The sequence below is a fragment of the Gasterosteus aculeatus genome, chromosome 4 (assembly GCF_964276395.1).
Source record: "Gasterosteus aculeatus chromosome 4, fGasAcu3.hap1.1, whole genome shotgun sequence".
In the NCBI taxonomy this organism is placed as follows: domain Eukaryota; kingdom Metazoa; phylum Chordata; class Actinopteri; order Perciformes; family Gasterosteidae; genus Gasterosteus; species Gasterosteus aculeatus.
Window position 1 is genome coordinate 8389458 of NC_135691.1, and position 19348 is coordinate 8408805.

The 19348-nt window shown below is 42.6% G+C and overlaps 1 protein-coding gene across 2 annotated transcripts; it reads right to left on the minus strand.

Annotated features, from left to right (window-relative positions):
- Positions 1–84: 84 nt before the first annotated feature.
- pmt (phosphoethanolamine methyltransferase) lies at positions 85–7190 on the minus strand. 2 transcript variants are annotated; one of them, XM_078102006.1, is made up of 12 exons: positions 7100–7190; positions 5073–5244; positions 4745–4900; positions 3898–4034; positions 3597–3748; positions 3273–3461; positions 1862–1951; positions 1664–1753; positions 1400–1522; positions 1155–1286; positions 617–733; positions 85–525 (listed from the first exon to the last, which is right to left on the minus strand). In XM_078102006.1, exons 2-12 carry the CDS (start codon positions 5231–5233, stop codon positions 415–417), a joined length of 1458 nt encoding a protein of 485 aa, XP_077958132.1. In that variant the 5' UTR covers positions 5234–5244; positions 7100–7190; the 3' UTR covers positions 85–414. The 2 variants fall into 2 exon arrangements, with proteins under 2 accessions (XP_077958132.1, XP_040031376.2); XM_040175442.2 differs by lacking the exon at positions 7100–7190 and adding an exon at positions 6188–6658.
- Between the last annotated feature and the right edge of the window lie 12158 nt (positions 7191–19348).

The window sequence follows — 19348 nt, forward strand, 5'->3', positions numbered from 1 at the left end:
CCTCCAATGTCCTGACTACTGGGAATTGGCTGTTATGAGCCCCCCCCCCCCCCCCCCCCTCTCTCACAACAGTTGACACATACGTAAATCCTGAATATATTTTATTAAAATATTAAATACAGCAAAGTTGACATCACATTTCTGAGTCTGGCGACATTGCTTTTGGCTCTCAACATCTGTCTACATCAGTAAGCTGTGTCACGCCGCTGTGGCCCCAAGTACCAATGGCGAGATGATGATTCCCAACGGAATACACAAACATGTTTCTATTAAGCTCATTAAATTCGAACATTCTCAATTATAACAAACACGGCATGTTTTCAAAAGGCAAAAGAAAAAACACAGAAAATAGGGAAACCAGAAGTCGCCGTTGTCTTTTATTGTCTTCCCAAATCTTAGTGCAATCACTCCCAATCAGTCCCTTGTTGCATAAAAGAGTCCCCATCGTTGGTCTCCACCGCTGGAACGTTTGAGTTTTTCCCGCCATCCGTTTACTATGGCAATGTAGTCCTCTTCGGAGAATTCCTGCAGGGCACAGGGGCAGGTATGATGAGCAGTCATGGAGACAAATCATCTTCAGTCACTACCACTTAATTGACAGGTTGTGCACGCTGACCTGAACAAATTCTTCCTTGCTGAGCTCTGCTCTCTGCAACTCCGCATTGATCACCTGGATGAACTGGGCCGTCCGGTCTTCTGACTGAACATTGCAGAAACCGGCTTCCTGTATGAACTTGGTGACACAAAGCGATGCAATGTGTTAAGATGATTAGCACCGCCTGCTTCTTGCATTTAGACAGAGACATGTTTTAAATATTTTCACATTCTATGCATATGTTGATCTTTGCACTGCACAGGGATGGCAGAGGAGCACCCCATTGTACTGCTTCCTGGTGGAGAGACTATGTAATGGTAGCATGGCGTTATGTAATGTTATCATTTAACATATTAGCCAATCTGTGATAAGTTAATACCAGTGCTTAGCTTTATGAATGTAACGGTAAAGTGTTGCAATCTGCCCTGTAATCTGCAACAATTTGTCTCCCAGCGGTCTCATCACGTAACAGTAAACAGGACCAGAGGTTTAATGATCCCCACAGGGCAGCCTCGTCTTTCGACAAACATACATAATCCAGCCCTGCTGTATTTCTTACCTCGCCGTACTGCGAGGGCGTGTAGAGGACATAGCCTCTCTGCTTGACGTAGGCCTCGAACGTTGCCGTCCAAGGCTTCTCCCCTCCGCAGTAATCACTGATAAGTAACTTGCCACCTGGCTTTAACCAGGACTGCACACAAAAGCAAAAAGGCAATTCACTTGGACCAGATCAAGTCGTGTGAAAATGCACTAGTTTTCTTAAAGCAAACACATATAGGACATGAAGTATGCGTAGATGCTCACGTGGAAGCGTTTGAAGAGGGCCAGCTTGTCGTCTATGTGTAGGATTGTGTCTCTGCTGTAGATCACATCGAAGGATCCCTCAGGGAACGACCTCCTAGTGGCATCGGCCACCTCAAACTGGACCTGAAGGAGAGTGGATGCCATTACCAATGAAGAATAAAAAGAATAAAAAATGATAACAACAGTTATCTATCACTGTTATCATTATTTGATTAAGCCAAGCCATTAGAAGGGGTGTTTAAACCAGAAGGATTTTAGGCGTACTGATGGCATCTTCTCAGCGATGGCCCTCTCCATGGCGATGTCCACCATGTTTTCTGACAGGTCTATTCCAAGCACCGCCACTCCAAACGTCTGAAAAGTAATAGAACCATTGCCATCACGGTGGTCCCTTTGCCTTTTATAAAAACTCGCCCACCACCACAACGGTCACCCTAAGTAGGCCGGATCACGCGCTCTCACCTTCGCCATGTAGAAATCTCCTCCACCAATGCCACAGCCAACATCTAGAACTTTCTGTCCGGGCTTCAGGTTCAGCCGGTCCACAAACTCCTGCCAGCACGGAAAAAAAAGGACACATTCTTTTAGTTTTATCCCAGGAGATGAAGCCACATACTTGTCTTGTGTGTTCAGTGTCAAATATAGATGATTAGAATGAGGACGGTGAGCAAAGCTTTCATGCTACATTTGAAATATTTTTAGAAGTTTTGTTAATGACGCAATGAGTCCCACATCACACTTCTTAGTCATTCTTCATGGAAATGCGTTTAAACTAAAATTGGAACAAAATGCAGCTCACCTCACGAAAAGATAACGAAAACTTTCAAAAGAGGAACAGAAGATTGAGGAAGAGAGAGGAGTTTCTGTCGATAAAGCGGCTACCACAAAAAGTTCTGTTGCTTTTTATGGTCAATTGTAGCACTTCTACAGTGGCTCCGTGAGGCTGCAGCTTAACGCTAACCTCAACTCACTTACACCCAACAGTGCTGATTCTCACACGCCTGCCTACACCATGTTCACCATCTCAGTGTAGCATGTTGGCAGGGAAACATTGTGTTATTAGTTTAGCGGGTAATTGGTCAGGTAATGGATCCTGCATCCCGAGGGTGGTTTGAATAACTCTGGCTAACATCACAGCAATAAATTATAAATAAATTAGATATTTCCATCTGGACCAAATTAGTGGACTTATGGCGCGTTTCCACCGAGCGATACGGTACTGTACGGTACTGGGTCGGGTCTGTTAACCATGATTTGGCGAGCGTTTCCACCGCCAACAGTACCCTTACTTGACAGGCGTGGTGTATTCCAGAAAGTAGTGATAACGTCACTTGATATGCGTGGAATATGACGGAAAGTAGATTGACCTCATTCGATCGCAAAAACTGAAAGCTAACCGCAAACAACAATGGAGGACATACAGCCGATCCTGTTCTTGCTTCTCGATATGTGGCTGTTTGTCACAAGGAAACGACAATCTTTGTTTGAGCAAAGGCTACATGCTGCAAGGAAAAACACAGCGGAACACATGCGTGTGTTGTCTTTCCCCTTGTGGCACGCCCAAATAAACAACACTCTTTCAACCAATCAACGTTCTGCTGTGAATCTAGCTCCACCCTTTAGTACCAAACAACTGTGCCAGGTACCCCGACGGAAGGGTACCCAAAAAGTGGTACGGTACGGTTCGGATTTTTGGTACTATTCTCAACTTTTGGCAGTGGAGACACAAATATAAGGGTACCGACCCGTACCGCTCGGTGGAAACGCGCCATTAGTGGAAGTGAGTATGTTTATTTTATGCAGTAATGAACTTGAACAATAACTAAAAAAGCACCTATCGTTTCCCTCCAACCGATGTATTTGGTGTTCCTACCTTGGTGGTGCTGGGCCCGCCTGTGCTGACGTAGCCGGACCCGAACATCTTCTCGTAGCGCAGTATGCCGCGGCTGGTGTACTGCTGGTTGTCCAGGAACTGCTGGAAAGTGCTGAATCCGTTCTGGGTGCTCGTGCTGCGGGGAACCTTCTCCAGAAGCCAACAGATCTGGTTTGGATTGTTTTTCATCTGGTGCAGGAGACGGACGAGGGCAGAAAGGGCGGACATGGGTCAGGAAGTGGTGGCAATGACTTCACAGCCTCACGCCTGCAGCGTTGTGCTTTTATTTCATACCTAGTGTCACTAGAAGACTGAAATGCATACCTCGACATACGCCTGAACCTTCTTCTTCAAAACAATTTCGAAACCAAACAGTGGGCCTCCTTTAGACTCCTCCACTTGTAGTGATGACACCAGGTGGCTGTATTGGGCCTCAGTGCGGTAGCAGGTGGGGTTGAAGTCCCTTTTGTTGTCACCTTGGTTGAAATTTACAAGTTAAAACTTTAAAAGTTAAAAAGTGAAAATCCTTTCTTCTCAGAAAAATACACTTTTGGGTTGAATTCACTTATGAATGTTAAAATCATTATTATTGCTAAAGAATGAGGATGCTTTATTGTTACAGTACCTGACCGGTGGTTGCAGGACTCTCTGAAGAAAAGAAAGCCACCGGGCCGCAGCCAGCCCATCACCTTCTCCAGGAAGGACTTCAGCTCCTTGTCGCTCAGGTACATCAGCAGCCAGTTGGAGAACACAAAGTCCATGCTGAAGGTAACAACGAATGGATACATTAATTAAATGAAACAAAAAGCAAAAATCCCTTACGGGACCACCAAAATGGTTACAACTCCTGCTGTGGAATGTCTCATAAATCCAACACTACGCTACAGTTAAACCAGTGATTCTCAAACTGTGGGGTGCGACCCTCTGGTGGGGCGCGGAGGTATTACAGGTGGGGCACGTGGGGCTTGGCCGAAATGTAGATTTTTTTTAATTAAATTTTTCTAATTAATTAAAATTTAAAATGTATTTATAATCATTTCTTAATCCCACATGGGGAAATTATTCTCTGCATTTTACCCATCCATTAAGGAGCAGTGTGCTGCTGTGAAGCACTGGGGCTTCAGTGTTTTGCTCAAGGACACTATGCACGACATGCAAACTATGGAGAGAACACGGATCGAACCGCACTGTAAAACATTACAGCCCTGTTTTCAAGAAAAATTTAGCATGGACCATTTTGTTCCATTTTTGTTGGGGCGGTGGGGCCCGAACATTTTTCTTCCTCCAAAGTGGGGCCCGACAGAAAAAGTTTGAGAACCACAGAGTTAGACCAAAGTCAGGAGGCAACAGCTGTGGCATCTTTCGGTCTGGACCACAGTGATGGAGTGAGCAATATAACCGTACCGCCTCGCTCTCGTGGCAGTTAAAGGCGTAAAAGTGTTTTTCTCAACAGCGGGTTTCTCAAGACGCACCTGTCTCGGGGTAGATCCAGCTTTGTCACGTCAGCTTGGAGAAAGGTAGCGTTGCTATGGTGACCGTTGTCCTGCCTGTTCCTCTGCACAAAGCTATCCATGAAATCCACAGCCGTCACATGGGAGGCCTTGGCCAGCAGGTGACGGGTGTAGCGACTGCAGAGGCGTGACAGTATATATCCATCTCTTCATTTGTTTTAACACTTGACAACATTGAATAACATAATCAGATCAGTTAAGCTTGAGAAGTGCCCTCTGCCACAGGACCTTAAATTAAAAATATACACAACACAGCCACCACTGCAGACTAATGGAGCTGTGCGCTCACCCGATGCCGGCTCCCAGCTCCAGCACCCTGGATCCAGCCAGGCAGGGCAGCATGGAGAGGATCTCGGGCAGCTCGTGCTCGGTCAGCTCCTTGGCACGTGTGTCCAGCATCATCTCCTCCACTGTCGCAGCTTTGGAGTGCTCCTTCCAGAACTCTGTCATGTTGTCACGAACTGTGGAACACAAAAGAGTCCAGATTGGAATTTTACAAAAGTATGGAATATTTGATTGTTTTTGTTTTTTTAAAGAGGAGGATCATTGCCTTTAGAGGAATTGTATAGATGTAACGTTCTTACTGCCTGTGGAATATGTGGCAAAGGTCAAAAACCCTGCATGTGAATCACCCATCAGATAGTTCAGAAAAACAAAGCTTTTAATATTTTTATCGTATCATAGACATAGGCTTTCAAGAAACTACTATACCATTCATTTGATTTAAAACACATATTTTAAATAGAAAAATATCTTATCCCAAAAACAATGACCTAACACAGATTTACCATTATTCTGGTGCTATGTGGGGTAAACTGCAAATATCGCCAAAAAAATAAAATTCCAAAATGAAAATGTCTATAAATATTTAAATTGAAGTAATCTATCAAAAGCAGGAAAAGTCACTCAGATGATGCAATGCTGCAGGACAAGTTGAAATCATATATTGGTACAGAATACAAACACATGTTTACTATGGCCTGTTTAAAAAACAGGAGCACAATAAAACTTCCGTTGCTTTACCCACAGAGATCCCATAAATCGGGCTTTGCTGACCTGCCAGCAGCCCAGAGAACTAACATCCAATTATCTAGTGCAAAGATGATAACGAGGGAAAGGAAAATGACAGTCCGCCACCAGCTGGCTAACACAAAAAGCAGGATAACCTTCCACTTAACTGTCATTCAAGCACAACGTTACCCGGGAGGAATCATTTGAAGTGAAAATCAACCAAAAACAACTGACACATTCCACATTACTTCCACCAGCTGAGTGAACACATTAGATCAGTAACAACACGTGGCGGCTCCAACACAGTCAAGTTGCATCAGACTGGAACAACACGTTTCAAATCAAGTCGCCATATTATTAGAATAAGCCACATGTACCGCGCTCTTACTGTACCTTTTTCCATGGTGGTCTCAAATGAGTCTGGATGTATTGTGAATATGGGTTCTACTCTTCCAACATAGTCTGGTGATTAACTGTTCTAACTGACGGACTGCGGGTTCCACAGGATGTGGGTGCTCTTTAAATAACGGGACGCGCTGAGGAGACGCTCGCCAGGTGGCACGCTGGCCATTAGGATGCGGCCAACACATGAGGACATGGTGGGGGGGCATGAATAATTACATGTAGGACAAGGGTCCGTGGACGTGAGTCACCCGACGGCATCGCTTATCAGCACCCATAAAAAGAAAAGACACGAGATCAATTGGTGCCAGTGGTGCGAACCAACGGTGTTTATGTTCAATTGGGGCGCGCGCGTGCGTGCGTGCGCGTCCCAGCGGCAGTCGACCCGCACTGGTTCCCGGCGCCCGAGTTGAGCTGACAGGCAAAAACATGTCCCGTGGCACGCAGCGCAGATCGCGCAACATTGCGTCATAGTGCAGCGCAAACACAGCGGCGCTGTCGGAGGGGGGGGGGGGGGGGCGTTATTGTGTTTTCAAAGATAAGAGCAACCCAATGAAGCTACTGAGTTCAGGCGGTATAGGTGAAGATCACGTTACCTGTCACAAATCTGATTAATAAAAAAATGTTTCTTCCAGTAATTCCTAATCAAAATGACAAACATAATCATTGTTGTACTCTTGTCCTTAACCTCTAACCTCCTTCTTTGAGGTTTGCTCTTAAGACTCCCTATAAACTCCACGTACAAAAACACGTTGGTTAATTGTTATGCATCAATTTTATAGAGTCCAAATAGGAAGCAACACTCAAGACAAACACATAAGAATGCAGAAATGCCGAGTTACACCATGAGTGTAAAACAGAAATGTTATTTTTTTTAAAGAGAGAAAAGTAAATACTACGTACCACGTAACCGGCGTGGGTCAAGTTTATTTATTTATTGATCCAACTGACTACCTGCACAGTTCCAACGTTACCGCATCCAAAGTTCACAGTTTACAACAACCAGGATGAGCTCAGCAGGTCGGAGGTTCTCTGAGACATTAAGTAGCACATAAATGTGTTCATGACGGTACACGTACCCGAGCACTCAATAACTCAAATAATATCGTCTGGTTAAAATCATTTGGAAATGTTAAAAAGATTGCAATATATCTATTATTATATTATTACCCCTAAAGAGACAGCATTGATCTTAATAAAGACAGGAAGTGCACAGAAATGAAACTTGACATTTCAGGAGATGGCGCTGTTTACCACAATTTCTTCACATTAGCCACCAGATTCACATATAGATGAAACACTGTTGCCATTTTTGTATATTTGTATAAGTAGAAAAACTGAAATCAAAACTAGCCGCTACGCTCTTATAACTGCCTCAAGCTAAAATTGACTTGTCGGAGTTCTGAAGACCTTGACCTGAGAACCATCTGAGAAGAATGACGCAACTTCAGGGGCCGTCAAAGATTAGTTTTTTTCTTTAACAAATGGAGTTGGAGGAGAAAAGAACTTGGAAGGGTATTTCCAAGAGCCACAATCTCCCACCGCAGGGAAGAGCCTGTAAATGATTATTCACAGTAATAATATTGACAGCGGTGAGTTGTGCAAGTTGTGCAAGTCATGTCCGTCACGGTCACAGCGGTCGTTTGTCGCCTGCGTCTCGCTGCTGGTTTCAGGGCCTCGCATCGTGCCAGTAGTCACACTTCCATTAAAACCGGAGCTCAAACTATTGGTTCAAGTGTGAAGGTCGTGTGGCTTGCGAATGCCGGTGCGAATCCCTCTGGCGTGTGATAAAATATGGCCCAACCTGCAGCGAGGACTTGGATCAAACCGTGACCCTTAAATCCTGCAAAGTGCATCACAATAGCGGTAAAAGTGACCACACGATGGCCGAAGTCGCTCATATGATAAAAGGGTTGTCTTTATCGTTATGGCCATTTCAAGTGACGATGTACAAAAGTGACAATCAAATTTTTGGAGTGTAAAAATGCAAATCCACATTAAACATAAATCTGGAAAAAACTATTCTGATGGCGACACGGTTTAAGAGCAAGACAAAGGGCTGGTTTGGGATGGAGGGACTAAAATAGGCGTATTTAAGCAAAATAGGACATTTAAGAACATGCAGTGCTGCATACAAATGTGCTTGGGAGAAGTCGATGGTTGTGCTGGAGTAGTTTAAGACAAATGCTCCTTGAGGAGAAAATATTCTACAGTTTTTAAAGCCTCGGGGACTTTTTGGTCTCCCCCCTGAGAACAGTGCGTTCAGCAGCAAATCCTCCTTAAAACAGTCAATTGAGGGTAAACTTTCCATGAGCGAGTCGATGATCACTTTTGCCCACTGGAGGTCAGGAAAGGCCCATAAACATGTTACAAGCAGATAACGGTTGTGGGTTGAGGGGTGTGAGAAGTTGAATGAGTGAAGGAAGGAGACGGTTTGACCACAACGATTCTCTCTGCTTTCTGAATGTTAGATTTCCAACAACTAAAGTTTGGAAAGCAGCAAAGCTGCTAAAATACTATTGCTCCATCGTACCCCACATAACACCCAAGAGAGGTTCTGTATGATTTTTACTTAGGGGATAAAGGAAGTATAATTCATCTTTTTTCCCCCCAAATGACTTCTTCTGTTTGAGTTCGTTAAGGCTTTGTGGCCCACGTTGTATTGCTCGCTCTCCTTCCCGGTCATAGTTACAAAAAACAAAAGGCAATGACGCATCAAGGATGATATTTAGAATTGAGGTTTAATGATGATAATAATAATAATAATAATAAGAAGCTGTAATCGGCACTCATAAATATTCATGGGGCCGTTCATTTCGGGGAGACGGTTTGTTTTGTCTTCTCCAAAACGATAAACTTTCCCTTCAACAGGTCTGTGTACACTCAGGATCGCCTAATAGAGGAAGACGGGGAGAATATTTTACCGCTTAAGTGCTGATGCTCTAGATGGAGGAAAAAAAAAGAAGAAGAGGATTTTGATATGGGAGAAATATGTGTGCGCTTGGTCCAAGGAAGAAAATGGAGTAATTGCACTTGAGTGCAGATGAGCGGACACTGGAGAAAAGAACATATCTTTGCACATGAAAGATTCATTGGAAATCTTACAAACCCCAGTTATTCCAGGTTTTCTTACTCCCACGAGAGACGGGGAAAGGTGGAAATAACCATCAGTGGTGAGAAGCAATCACGATGTATGTAAAACGTATTTATTTATTGATCTTGCTCCTGGGGGGCATTTGTAAATTATAGAATAGCGCAGACAGAACAATCCTCTTAAAAATGACTTTATGCCGTGTTGTTTCATCCATCCACACAGCAGTGCAGCCTCCATCCTCTCAACTTTGTGTAAGAACTCCATGCAGCGAAGTTCACTGTGATATCGATTGGTCCCTGCGGGGAAGCTCCGGCCGTCCATCTTTCTCTACAACTCCTCCCCCCTTTTGTCTATCGAGGACAGACGGAGACGAGGTCAATATCCCCTTTGCTTCCAGGAGAAATGCAGGATATGGCGGCTCGACTTTGGCTGCACGCACATGTCAATTCCATATTGACACGGCTATAAAATAGACAAAAACAGGCAGAACAGCAGATTTGTTATCGGACTGGACTTTTTGATGATACGTTTTCATCTGTTGGCCAAAAGGGCTCGAGATGGTTTCATGCCACATTCAGGGAGGTGAAGAGAGTTGGAAACACTGACACCTTCCACTCAGTGATCACTGAAACGGTTATCATCAATTAAATAGACTTTTTGGCAGGATTGTCAAAATATAAACATGGAACTGTGATGTAAACGTCTTCCACGACTAAATGAGCCTCAGAGACCTCAACGTACTGTAAACGCAGCCTGCTAGAAACAGTCAAACCCCAAATCGCCAGCAGCTGCACCTCCCAGCATCCACAGGTGTGTGAGCTTGTCACCTCGGCCAAATATTGCATCAAGTTCTTCCAAGCGCAAGCAAGAGTAGATTTAAAGCGAAAAGAAAACTACCTACGTTGGATTTCACGAGGCTGAAATCCCATTGAAAATATGTATTTAGCTTTCTAGATACTTGTCATCTCTATCGCGCAGCAGCTCAGCAGGGAAAACCTGTCAAAAGAAAGACATTTTAAATGAAAAGAAGCAGCTTTTGAAGCGTTTCACTTAATTCTCGGCTCAGCTGCCGAGGCCTCGTGTCGGCGTCGGCTACACTCCAGTTTCCTTCACATTTCCGCTTGTGCGTTCATGGCGGTGAAATGAAATATGAATGCTGAGTGGTCACCGGAGAGGTGGCGTCACAGCGCGGCGTCTGCAGGGAATCGCAGTGACAGGAAGCGTGTGTTTCTCAGGCACAAGGCGTGGCAGCGGCGTGTCGGGCGGCGCGCTCTGTGAACACGATTCGAGGCGTGTAAAGTCGTCGCGTGGTGCTAAATCCTCACCTGCCTAATCCTCCGCCGAGGGACTTAAAGCGGAGACAGAGTCGGGCTGCGACTGGGACATTGTTGTGGAAAATGATGAGCAACAGTGGAGGGGAACAGTGAATAGGAAATGTTCATCCCTCGACCAACAACTTTCAAGGTCCCCTTGAAGAAAGAAAAAAAAAGTTTCCACAAAATAACTGTCTTCTGATGTGATTTTTTTTTTTATTAAGGGTGTACGTGTATGCTCCCGTTTGTAAATGTTTAACATCCCCTACAGACATTTTAATGAATAAACAAGAGTTTGGTGAGTACTGGACTATTGCTGGCTTACAAACCATTTATAATGTCACAATATCTCGCTTGTGCGTTGGCGGATTCAAGATGAGCACCAACAAACTTTCTTCCTTCAACCACGTGGTTTAACTTCCCAATGCACATGGAACAAAACAATACAAAAAACTATTATAAACCGTAAAATATATATATATATATATATATATATATATATATATATATATATATATATATATATTTCACTGACACGTGTGGAATGTAGATTAAGTACGTTTGTGTATTTGGGGAATCTCTTGCTAATTTAGTTTGAGATTCACATCAGAGATTTTTTTATTTGTTTCCTGCACAATTTTGCCAACTTTGACAAAAAGCAAAAGGTTTCAGTAAAAGTTTGATGTACTTCCATTATGTGATCATGATATGAAAGATCACACCTATCAGGGCATGAACAATGTTTTCATTGCATTAGTGTAGTTTACAAGTAAAAGGTTCGACTTCAGCGATAATAATGCTTTTCTTTTTTAATACAGGATTTATTGAACTATTCAATGATTGGTATTGAATAAGATTTGAACATAAAATCCTGTACAGTAGGTGGCGGCATGCACTTTGAGGGGAGGGCAACTTACACCTGATGAACCGTGTACCCGGCTTGGTAACAACCGTCTCTTGTGCTTCTCATTCGTCTTCATAGCTGTGACTTTGTTACCGACACCGCTGGCTTTGTCAGATGAGACCACAAGCATTGATTTATTTTGTTTACTCCTCTGGAGCGAGGTTAATCATGGCCTCCACTGGGGAGTTTGACTCTAAAATGACTGGGAACTAAATTCCTTATAAGTGTGTCATCGTCTTCTCTTTGCCGTTTGAACTTAGATTAAAAAAAATGGTGCAGGTTGAATATTGAATGAATAACGTATAAAATATAGATTGAGGAATGATGAATTAATAAACCGCTTGTGGTGTCACTGCTTGGACAGTTGATCATTTCACCGCTACTGACTGGACTCATACGAGGAGTCAAGTCAACATTAATCTGCTCTGCAACCACAGTTGAAGAGTACTCAAAAAAAAATAGCCGAGCCATTATTCCCTCAAAGTGAAATACAGAAAGAAACCATCATGAGTCGTTATTTCACCTCGTCAGTGGTGGACATCTTTACTTGCGAACACAACATGTGGTATTATGTTCCACGGTGCCTGAAGGCAACACGCGCCCCAAGAAACAAAACATTAGCAGAGTTTATTCAGGCATGTCAAGATGAATTTAGAGCGCTCTGGTTTGGACTTTATTGCGGCTTGCCGTTTAACATGAAGACCCCCAGAAATAACTAGGACGACCTTTTGCCTGCCGGCTTTCAATTGAACAAATAAGCACAGAAAGGTATCACAATGTGAATGCGGGACTTCCTCCCAGATCCGATCTCTGCAATCTTCAACCCCGCCACGTTCTTTCTTGTCCTGGAAGTTCAACTTGAACTTGCATCTTTGCACCCCGTTATAAATGTCAGGTGTGTTCAAACACTGAAATTCGGGTTCAGTAACAACCTGCCCGAGGACTTGGAAATCACTGTTGCGGGCCGCGGCCACCGGGGCAAAAGTAATTACACAATCTGTTTAGGTGTCATCAGCACATAATTTCTGTGGTCACTCAAACATGAAGGAGACCTTGAGGTGCTTATTTGTGTGTGTGTGTGTGTGTTTGTGTGTGTGTGTTCCTCATTCAGCTTGGGGAAGCTGCTGTCGTGGGAGTTGCTGTTGTAACTATCGATTTCAGATGCCCTTGCAAACAACAGTGTTTTATGGGAGAGAATGATGGTGCAGCAGATGAGAGGTGACATTTTTCTCTCTACACACAGGAAGAAGGAAGTAGTTATACTTCTACCACTGGTAATAATCATCACAAGAGCTGAATGTGATTTTAGTTGAACTTTATCAATGTAGGGTCATACCTTTTTGCAGACGAATTAAATGACAATGCCTGGACTTAAATCAGACCTCTTTTTTGTTCCCGGCGGGACAAACGCTTTCATGCTTGAGTGACAGCAGCCGGCTATGGGGGCAACGTTCGTAAAATGTCGCATGTTCAAAAATCCTGCTCAGATTTGGTACATTTAGCATAATCTTATGAACAAAAAGACAATATTCATTTAATTCAAGCAATAACTTTCCCCATGGATAATGTTTGCCAGTAACAAAGTTGTTAAATAATAATATAAATGTTTAATCTAAACGTAAAATCGAAATGTAAATGTTAAATGTGGTAAAAGTTATTACATGAATTTACCTGACTTTCTCTAAATGTTTGAAAAAGTGACATTTGAATATTGTCGTGCCCCCAATAGGATTATGCCAAATGTACCGTCAGCCAGCTATGGGTATGAACGTCACCCCATAGCTGGCGGGGCAAATACCGGAGAGCGAACAAGGCATAAAGTAAACTGCCCAGTAGCTCACAAGTCACAGAGTTGTACGATGTGGTTTGAAGCACCCTGAAGAGACATTTGCAGGTACATTCACATGCTGCTCTCCTCCTCAGTGAATGTTCGTTTGGTGTCTCGTTCAACGTTAGTTATGTAATGTTCACCGCATGTTGCCCTAACAGAAGGGATGGAGCCAATAGAGCAAGCTTAACAGCATTTTCTGATGCTCGGCATCAGCTTGGTAACAATGAAAGGTAGTTAATTATGTTGAGGAAAATAACCTCCTCCGTTACTGCAGTCATACATTTTGTGGGTCTGGTTTTTGGACGAAAAGGAGCAAATATTAACGAAGAGATGCCCCAGTTACGTTTCTTTGCCTCAGGACCGATTCCGATCGTTGATGAGCAAAACAGGAAATCCCACTAAGTGATGAAGGAACATTTCTATATTACCTAGCATTCATAAGCAGTCAACACTGATGTCTGTGGTGCAATTGATAAGGTTGCTTATTTGACTAATCCCATCGAGGGAAAGATATACAGAGGCCAGGGTGTCATGGATGGATGCTGACCGCATATTTAAAAATCACATTTCAAAACATTACAAGATCATAATTCCACCAACTGAGAAATAATTGAAAGGTGAATTATTCATTTTGCAAACTAATTCTGAGAAACTGGTTCATGCATTCACTTTGAAGGGATTAGATAAGCGCACTGGATTATGAAATAGCAAAAAAGGAAGAATTCAACACGGGTAGAATTCACTCGCCAGAGTTAATGGAACAAGAAAAGCATCATCACATTATTCTGATATTTAAATCCCGACACTGGTTTCCCATTCAGGAGAGAAAATCCGCCAACAGTTTTTCAAAGCAATAGCCAAAGCCAAATTTACCAAATATATAATAGGTAGTGTTATTGCATAGAAATCTGTTTATTGCAATTACATTATCAATTAATGAATGAAAATAATCCCATGATTTAATAGATTTTATTACATTTATTTAGAGCGGAAAAGTGCACATGCAGATGGTAAGATAAAGATCAGAAGCTTGCTGAATTGGATCGATATGAACTCTGGTGCCTCCGCCAATCTAACCCGCTACCCTTTATTCCAGTTCCTGTTTATCTGTGGCTGTTCCAGTCGATGAAAAAGGCTAAATTGAAATGAAAAAAACAAACAGTTTTCGAATAAATAATGTGTAAACAATCTAGTATGAAGAAGAAATTTAGTACAGAAAGGTTTTAATACACAAAAGCGTAACAGGGAAGGTTTTGATTGATTTCCCACCGTTGGACCACAAGCAATCTGTTCTTTTATGTGAACATCTATTTTGTGAGCGAGTGCATGAAATATTTTTTGATTTATTAAACCTCCAATTTCTCCAACACATTTCCTCCCATCAGGCTCATGCATTTGTGTTTTGCAGCTGAGAAACATTCGTTCCAACATTTGCAAACAGCAAATACAACAGCAAATAGTGGATTCAAAAAATCAAACGCTCGCTCTCTCTTGCTGCTTGTGTGTTACGCAAACTTACACCATAAAAGAGCTGCTACCATAATAAAAATGGAAATGTACAGGAGTGTGGTTGGCAATTGTATTTTAACAGAGCATTAAGGATTTATTGGATTAAGATTTAATTGGGGACTGGAACCTAAACCACAAACATCTAAAACACCAGGAAGCAAAGTTCCCGGCTGAGCCACTGGACCGGGCCGCCTCATCAGGCTCCGACTAAACACGCACTTTGGCTCCAACTGAAATGCAGCTTACCGTGAAATTGAAAGTGAAATTATAGTCCTGCTTCTAAAGTAAAGGAACACCGTGGCTTAGAAGCTCTTTTTACGTGACATTTTAACGATTCAATTTGGATTAAAACATAAAGCCGGGGCATGGAGCTCTGACATTTTGAAGCTGTCGCTGATTTCCAGGTCCTGCAGGCGGATTCCTCTCCTGCTTCTGCTCTCCAACAGCACAAGGCCGAGCCTCCCCTCATGTTAAACTGACAGTTGCAGACTCGGGGATCAGTGCCCTCCCAACATCCCTCCAATTCAGCCACTCGCTAACCCCGACGGTTCAACCATGGAATCAGGAGGAGAGCAAAGAAACATGGTAAATGAGGGAAATGGGGATAAAATGATGTCAGAACCAATCAGAAAAGCCTCCAGAAAAGAAACTCCTGTCTGTGCGGAGGTCAATAGGTCGTCGTAAGCCGGGGAGCTGCTGGTTCTTAAAGCGCAGCGAGTATTCTTGTGTGTAAACAGTACGTGAGGTTAAGTGTGTGCGTACCCGAGGGCGCCGTTTCCCAGAACCTTGTTCTGTACCGTTTGCACTGCAGTGCAAAGACGACTTTCAAAGCCTTTTTTTTCATTTCATTTGCCAAACCAAAAGAAATAGGAACATGAAATGAAGCAATAGAGTCTGTTTAGTCTGTCAGCAGAGTTCCTATTGGCAGCGAACGGGGTGGATAGAAAGGCCTTCGGTCGTCTGCAGAGACACACACACACACACACACACACACACACACACAAGCTTAACACAACAGTGAACGTAGATGATTGAACAAACTCTGAACAAAGTTCTGGCTCCCAAAACTTTCTCTATGAAAGCTTCACAGAGGTTTTGGAGCTTTTTTCCAAACTTTAAAAAAGGGACTGCTCTACAAAAAGGTTCTTTACCAGAAAATGTATTTTATTTCCAACACCAAAGGCATTCTAGAAACTCACATTTAGGTCTCAGCATCCCTGTTAAACACTTGTGTACGTCTGTGAATGAATACGAGAATAATGTTTGTGTTGTCTGCCATAAGGATGAAACAAATAACTGATTACTGATCAAATTGACGAATGAATAGCAAAAGGTGTCGGATTAAGGTAAAAACTTTCCTTCTGGTGTTCCTAGTGGAACCATTTGTCTGAACAAATCTGTACGGCAGTAAACAGCCGGAGACAATTTACTTTGATCCTGTTTGGGAAACAAAGTATCCGAATGCCGTTTGTCAAAGCGAACTACAACTCTCGCCTTGCACATGTACGACATCAGCAACAACATTTCTGTTTGATTCGTTCCAGATAAAAAATATTATACCTTTCAATTAAAGGATGATGATATACATAATTCATGGCACACAATCAAACAATTATTAGATCTCTTCTACTTCTTGACAAACGTACACGTATTTTTCTAAATTAGGTCCATTGCAAAAAGCAGGACTTCGTCTCGAATTATTTGGATGATGGAAACCATAGAACGAGGAAAATAAGCAATAGAGTTCAGGTTACTAAACACATACCAACAGTTTGTCCGTCCCTGAGGCTGCAACGTCTACGTCTTTAGAACGTCGTCCTCGTGTCGGTGGGTCTGATGTGGGACATTTGAGCAACATGAAAGCGATATTATGTGAAAGACAAGTGAAGCAAACAACGTGACCTTTCATGCAGCCCTTTGAGCACACTTCTCTGGACATGACCCAGAGTAAACTCAATGAGCTCACTCTGCAGGCCGGAGGCAACGGATGATGACGAGGAACAAATAAAATAGATATGTAGAACATATAGCGCACTGCAGTTTATGAAAATGACCTCAGACTTTTCAATCTGTAGGACACTGTATAATAAAATATAATAAAAGTTTTTTCTTAACACAGTATAGAAGCTGTCCTTACAGTGAAGGTCTTTGACTTAACGTAGCAGCCGAGTACAAAGCACAAGCTAGACAAGCAGGACTGGGCCATGACGTCCTTTTTCGTTTTTTCCAATTTCAATTATTTTATAGCATTGCATGTAGTGTAGTTTGAATATGATTCATGCAGAAAGAGGAAAGAAGTGCATTAGCGTTCATAAACTTCAGTAACCTTTAAATTGGACTCATCTTGGCTGCTAAGGCCACAAATATTGTTACATGAGGAAAACCTGCACGCACGACGACCTCATCCAATTGTTCTCTGCTGCACTGCACATGTTCACATTGTATCCATGGGAGGTCTGAAAAGAGAAAGAAAGAATGAGAACTTTCTGATAAAAAATGTCAGAATTTTCCATATATTATAAGCTTAAATGCTTCAACAATGTTTATTATTCTTTCTCTTTTGAAATTTGTTTTCAGTGGTTTATCTCAAACATCTGCTGCTAAAATGAGTTATAAAAATGTAATTATTACCTCATGCGTAAATACCACATGCAAAGACAGCACGAGATGTTTCACCCTCGCTTCATGGAGTCTTTATGGATACGTGACTTAGTGACTCAATCATCATCCACACTCATGGGAGTAATTGGCCAACTAAATATCTTTAGAGGCTTTTGTTTGGTCTAAACAATAGAAGAAACTTTGCTAAAAGTAAAAGAAATGTTTTCATATCCAAGTTTCGGCTCTATAGCTCCCTTGCTTGTACTTTCGATCCGATGAAGCGGCGGTTTTCCGTCACAGTGCAATAGTCATCTCGGCTCTAATACCCCAGGATTACCAACAAATGTCATCCTATATTATCGACAAAGGAAAAACATAGAAAAAAATCCTCATCAAGTTAAGTGATTCATGATAATGAGTAGGGCTTTTTTTTTACATTATGATTAATGAGTCCTATTTAAACCCACCACACATCTTCTACATGCAAAACTGATCCCATACCAGACCAACAATACAGGTTTCCTTGTGCTGCTTCTGCTACAACTTCTTACAGGTCGACTTGTTAAATCAGAACAAAGGTTGACTGGGGTTAAACATAAGTGATCATTTTTAAATGTATGTATTAAATGCAGCTGGTGTTGGATCAAATTGGATCCGGTATCTCATGTACTGTACTGATACAGTATTTTTTTCCACTGCGTCCATGGATGTGTGTGTGCTTGCATGTGTCCAGCGTCAAAAAGGAAGCCGCCTGCTGTTTTACACATTGTCTTCAGCAGTGAAATACTTTGTCCGGCAGCTGCTCTGCCAGCTGACGTGGACAATCAGACCAAACCGGCGGCAGAATTTTTCAATCAACCGCCTGCGGTCTGGTTGAAACCAAAAGCAGAATTGAAGTGCTCCAGAGTGCTGAGCAAAAAAAAAAAAAAAAAAAAAGAAGAAAGGGGGGAGAAGGTCTGACGAAGACGAGCAAACAGCGAAGTAAAATGAGGACAAAACGGCTGGACCTTGAGAGACGGGAGAGAAGCAGACGGAGGATTTCCTCAGCGGTGCAGAGACAGGAAACCAACATGTTGAATGGGGATAATGTACCACAATCACAACATTTATTCCCTGCGGTTGAGGCCACTGTATCAAGACACGTTTGTGCACCACTTGGAACTCGAACACATCCACAAAAAAGATATTGCGAGAACAGTCGCTGAGTCACTTCTCGTCCTCTTTCTATCTATTCAGTCACTCGGAACGTTGCAACAACAGACCCTGAACATACTATTTACACATACATGCAGAAAAATCCCAAATCCTCTTCTAACCTTTGTCCATTTAATATCTTGTAGTGATCTAATCGTGTAAACAGTTTTGCCAGACGAGCAGCGAAACCAGCGCCATGACATTTTAATGTTGACTGTGGTGAAATGTCAGCTCGGTGATGAAAGAGGCCGGATCTCCACCCCGGGTTTTGTTTTCAAATCATAGTGTGCGGCAGATTGAATAAAAGCCAACTCAACCTTCTGTTCTTTCCTCCACACGCGGGGTATATTGCACTTTCATCATTCCGCTCCTTTGTGTAACTGTTACTGTACGCTGCACGAAGATCTCTCCATTAAGCCCTGATTAACTAATCAACTAGGAAGGACCTTCAAGACCAGGTTCATTAGGGACTCAAATGAGAGGCATCCTAATTCGTAGCACATCAAAGGTAGATGGGTGGTGCTGGTGGGTATGAGAAGCTGCAGGCGGCATGAGGAATAACTTCATCTCCCCTTTAAGGGACAATGTTGTAGCAAATGTCTCAAAAAGAGACATCGAAAGACACGCACATTCACTCAAGAATTTGACAAAATCAGAAAGACATAAAAATAAGCAACAAAAAACTCCTCCGTTATTAATCCTTGAA

Bases quoted from the DNA above. Each gene is read 5' to 3' on its own strand.
- pmt (XM_040175442.2), bottom strand. The intron at 4,901-5,072 runs GTGAGCGCACAG...ACGCCTCTGCAG, and splicing joins GAGCTGGGAGCCGGCATCGG to TCGCTACACCCGTCACCTGC. The intron at 1,287-1,399 runs GTGAGCATCTAC...TTTTGTGTGCAG, and splicing joins CCCTCTTCAAACGCTTCCAC to TCCTGGTTAAAGCCAGGTGG.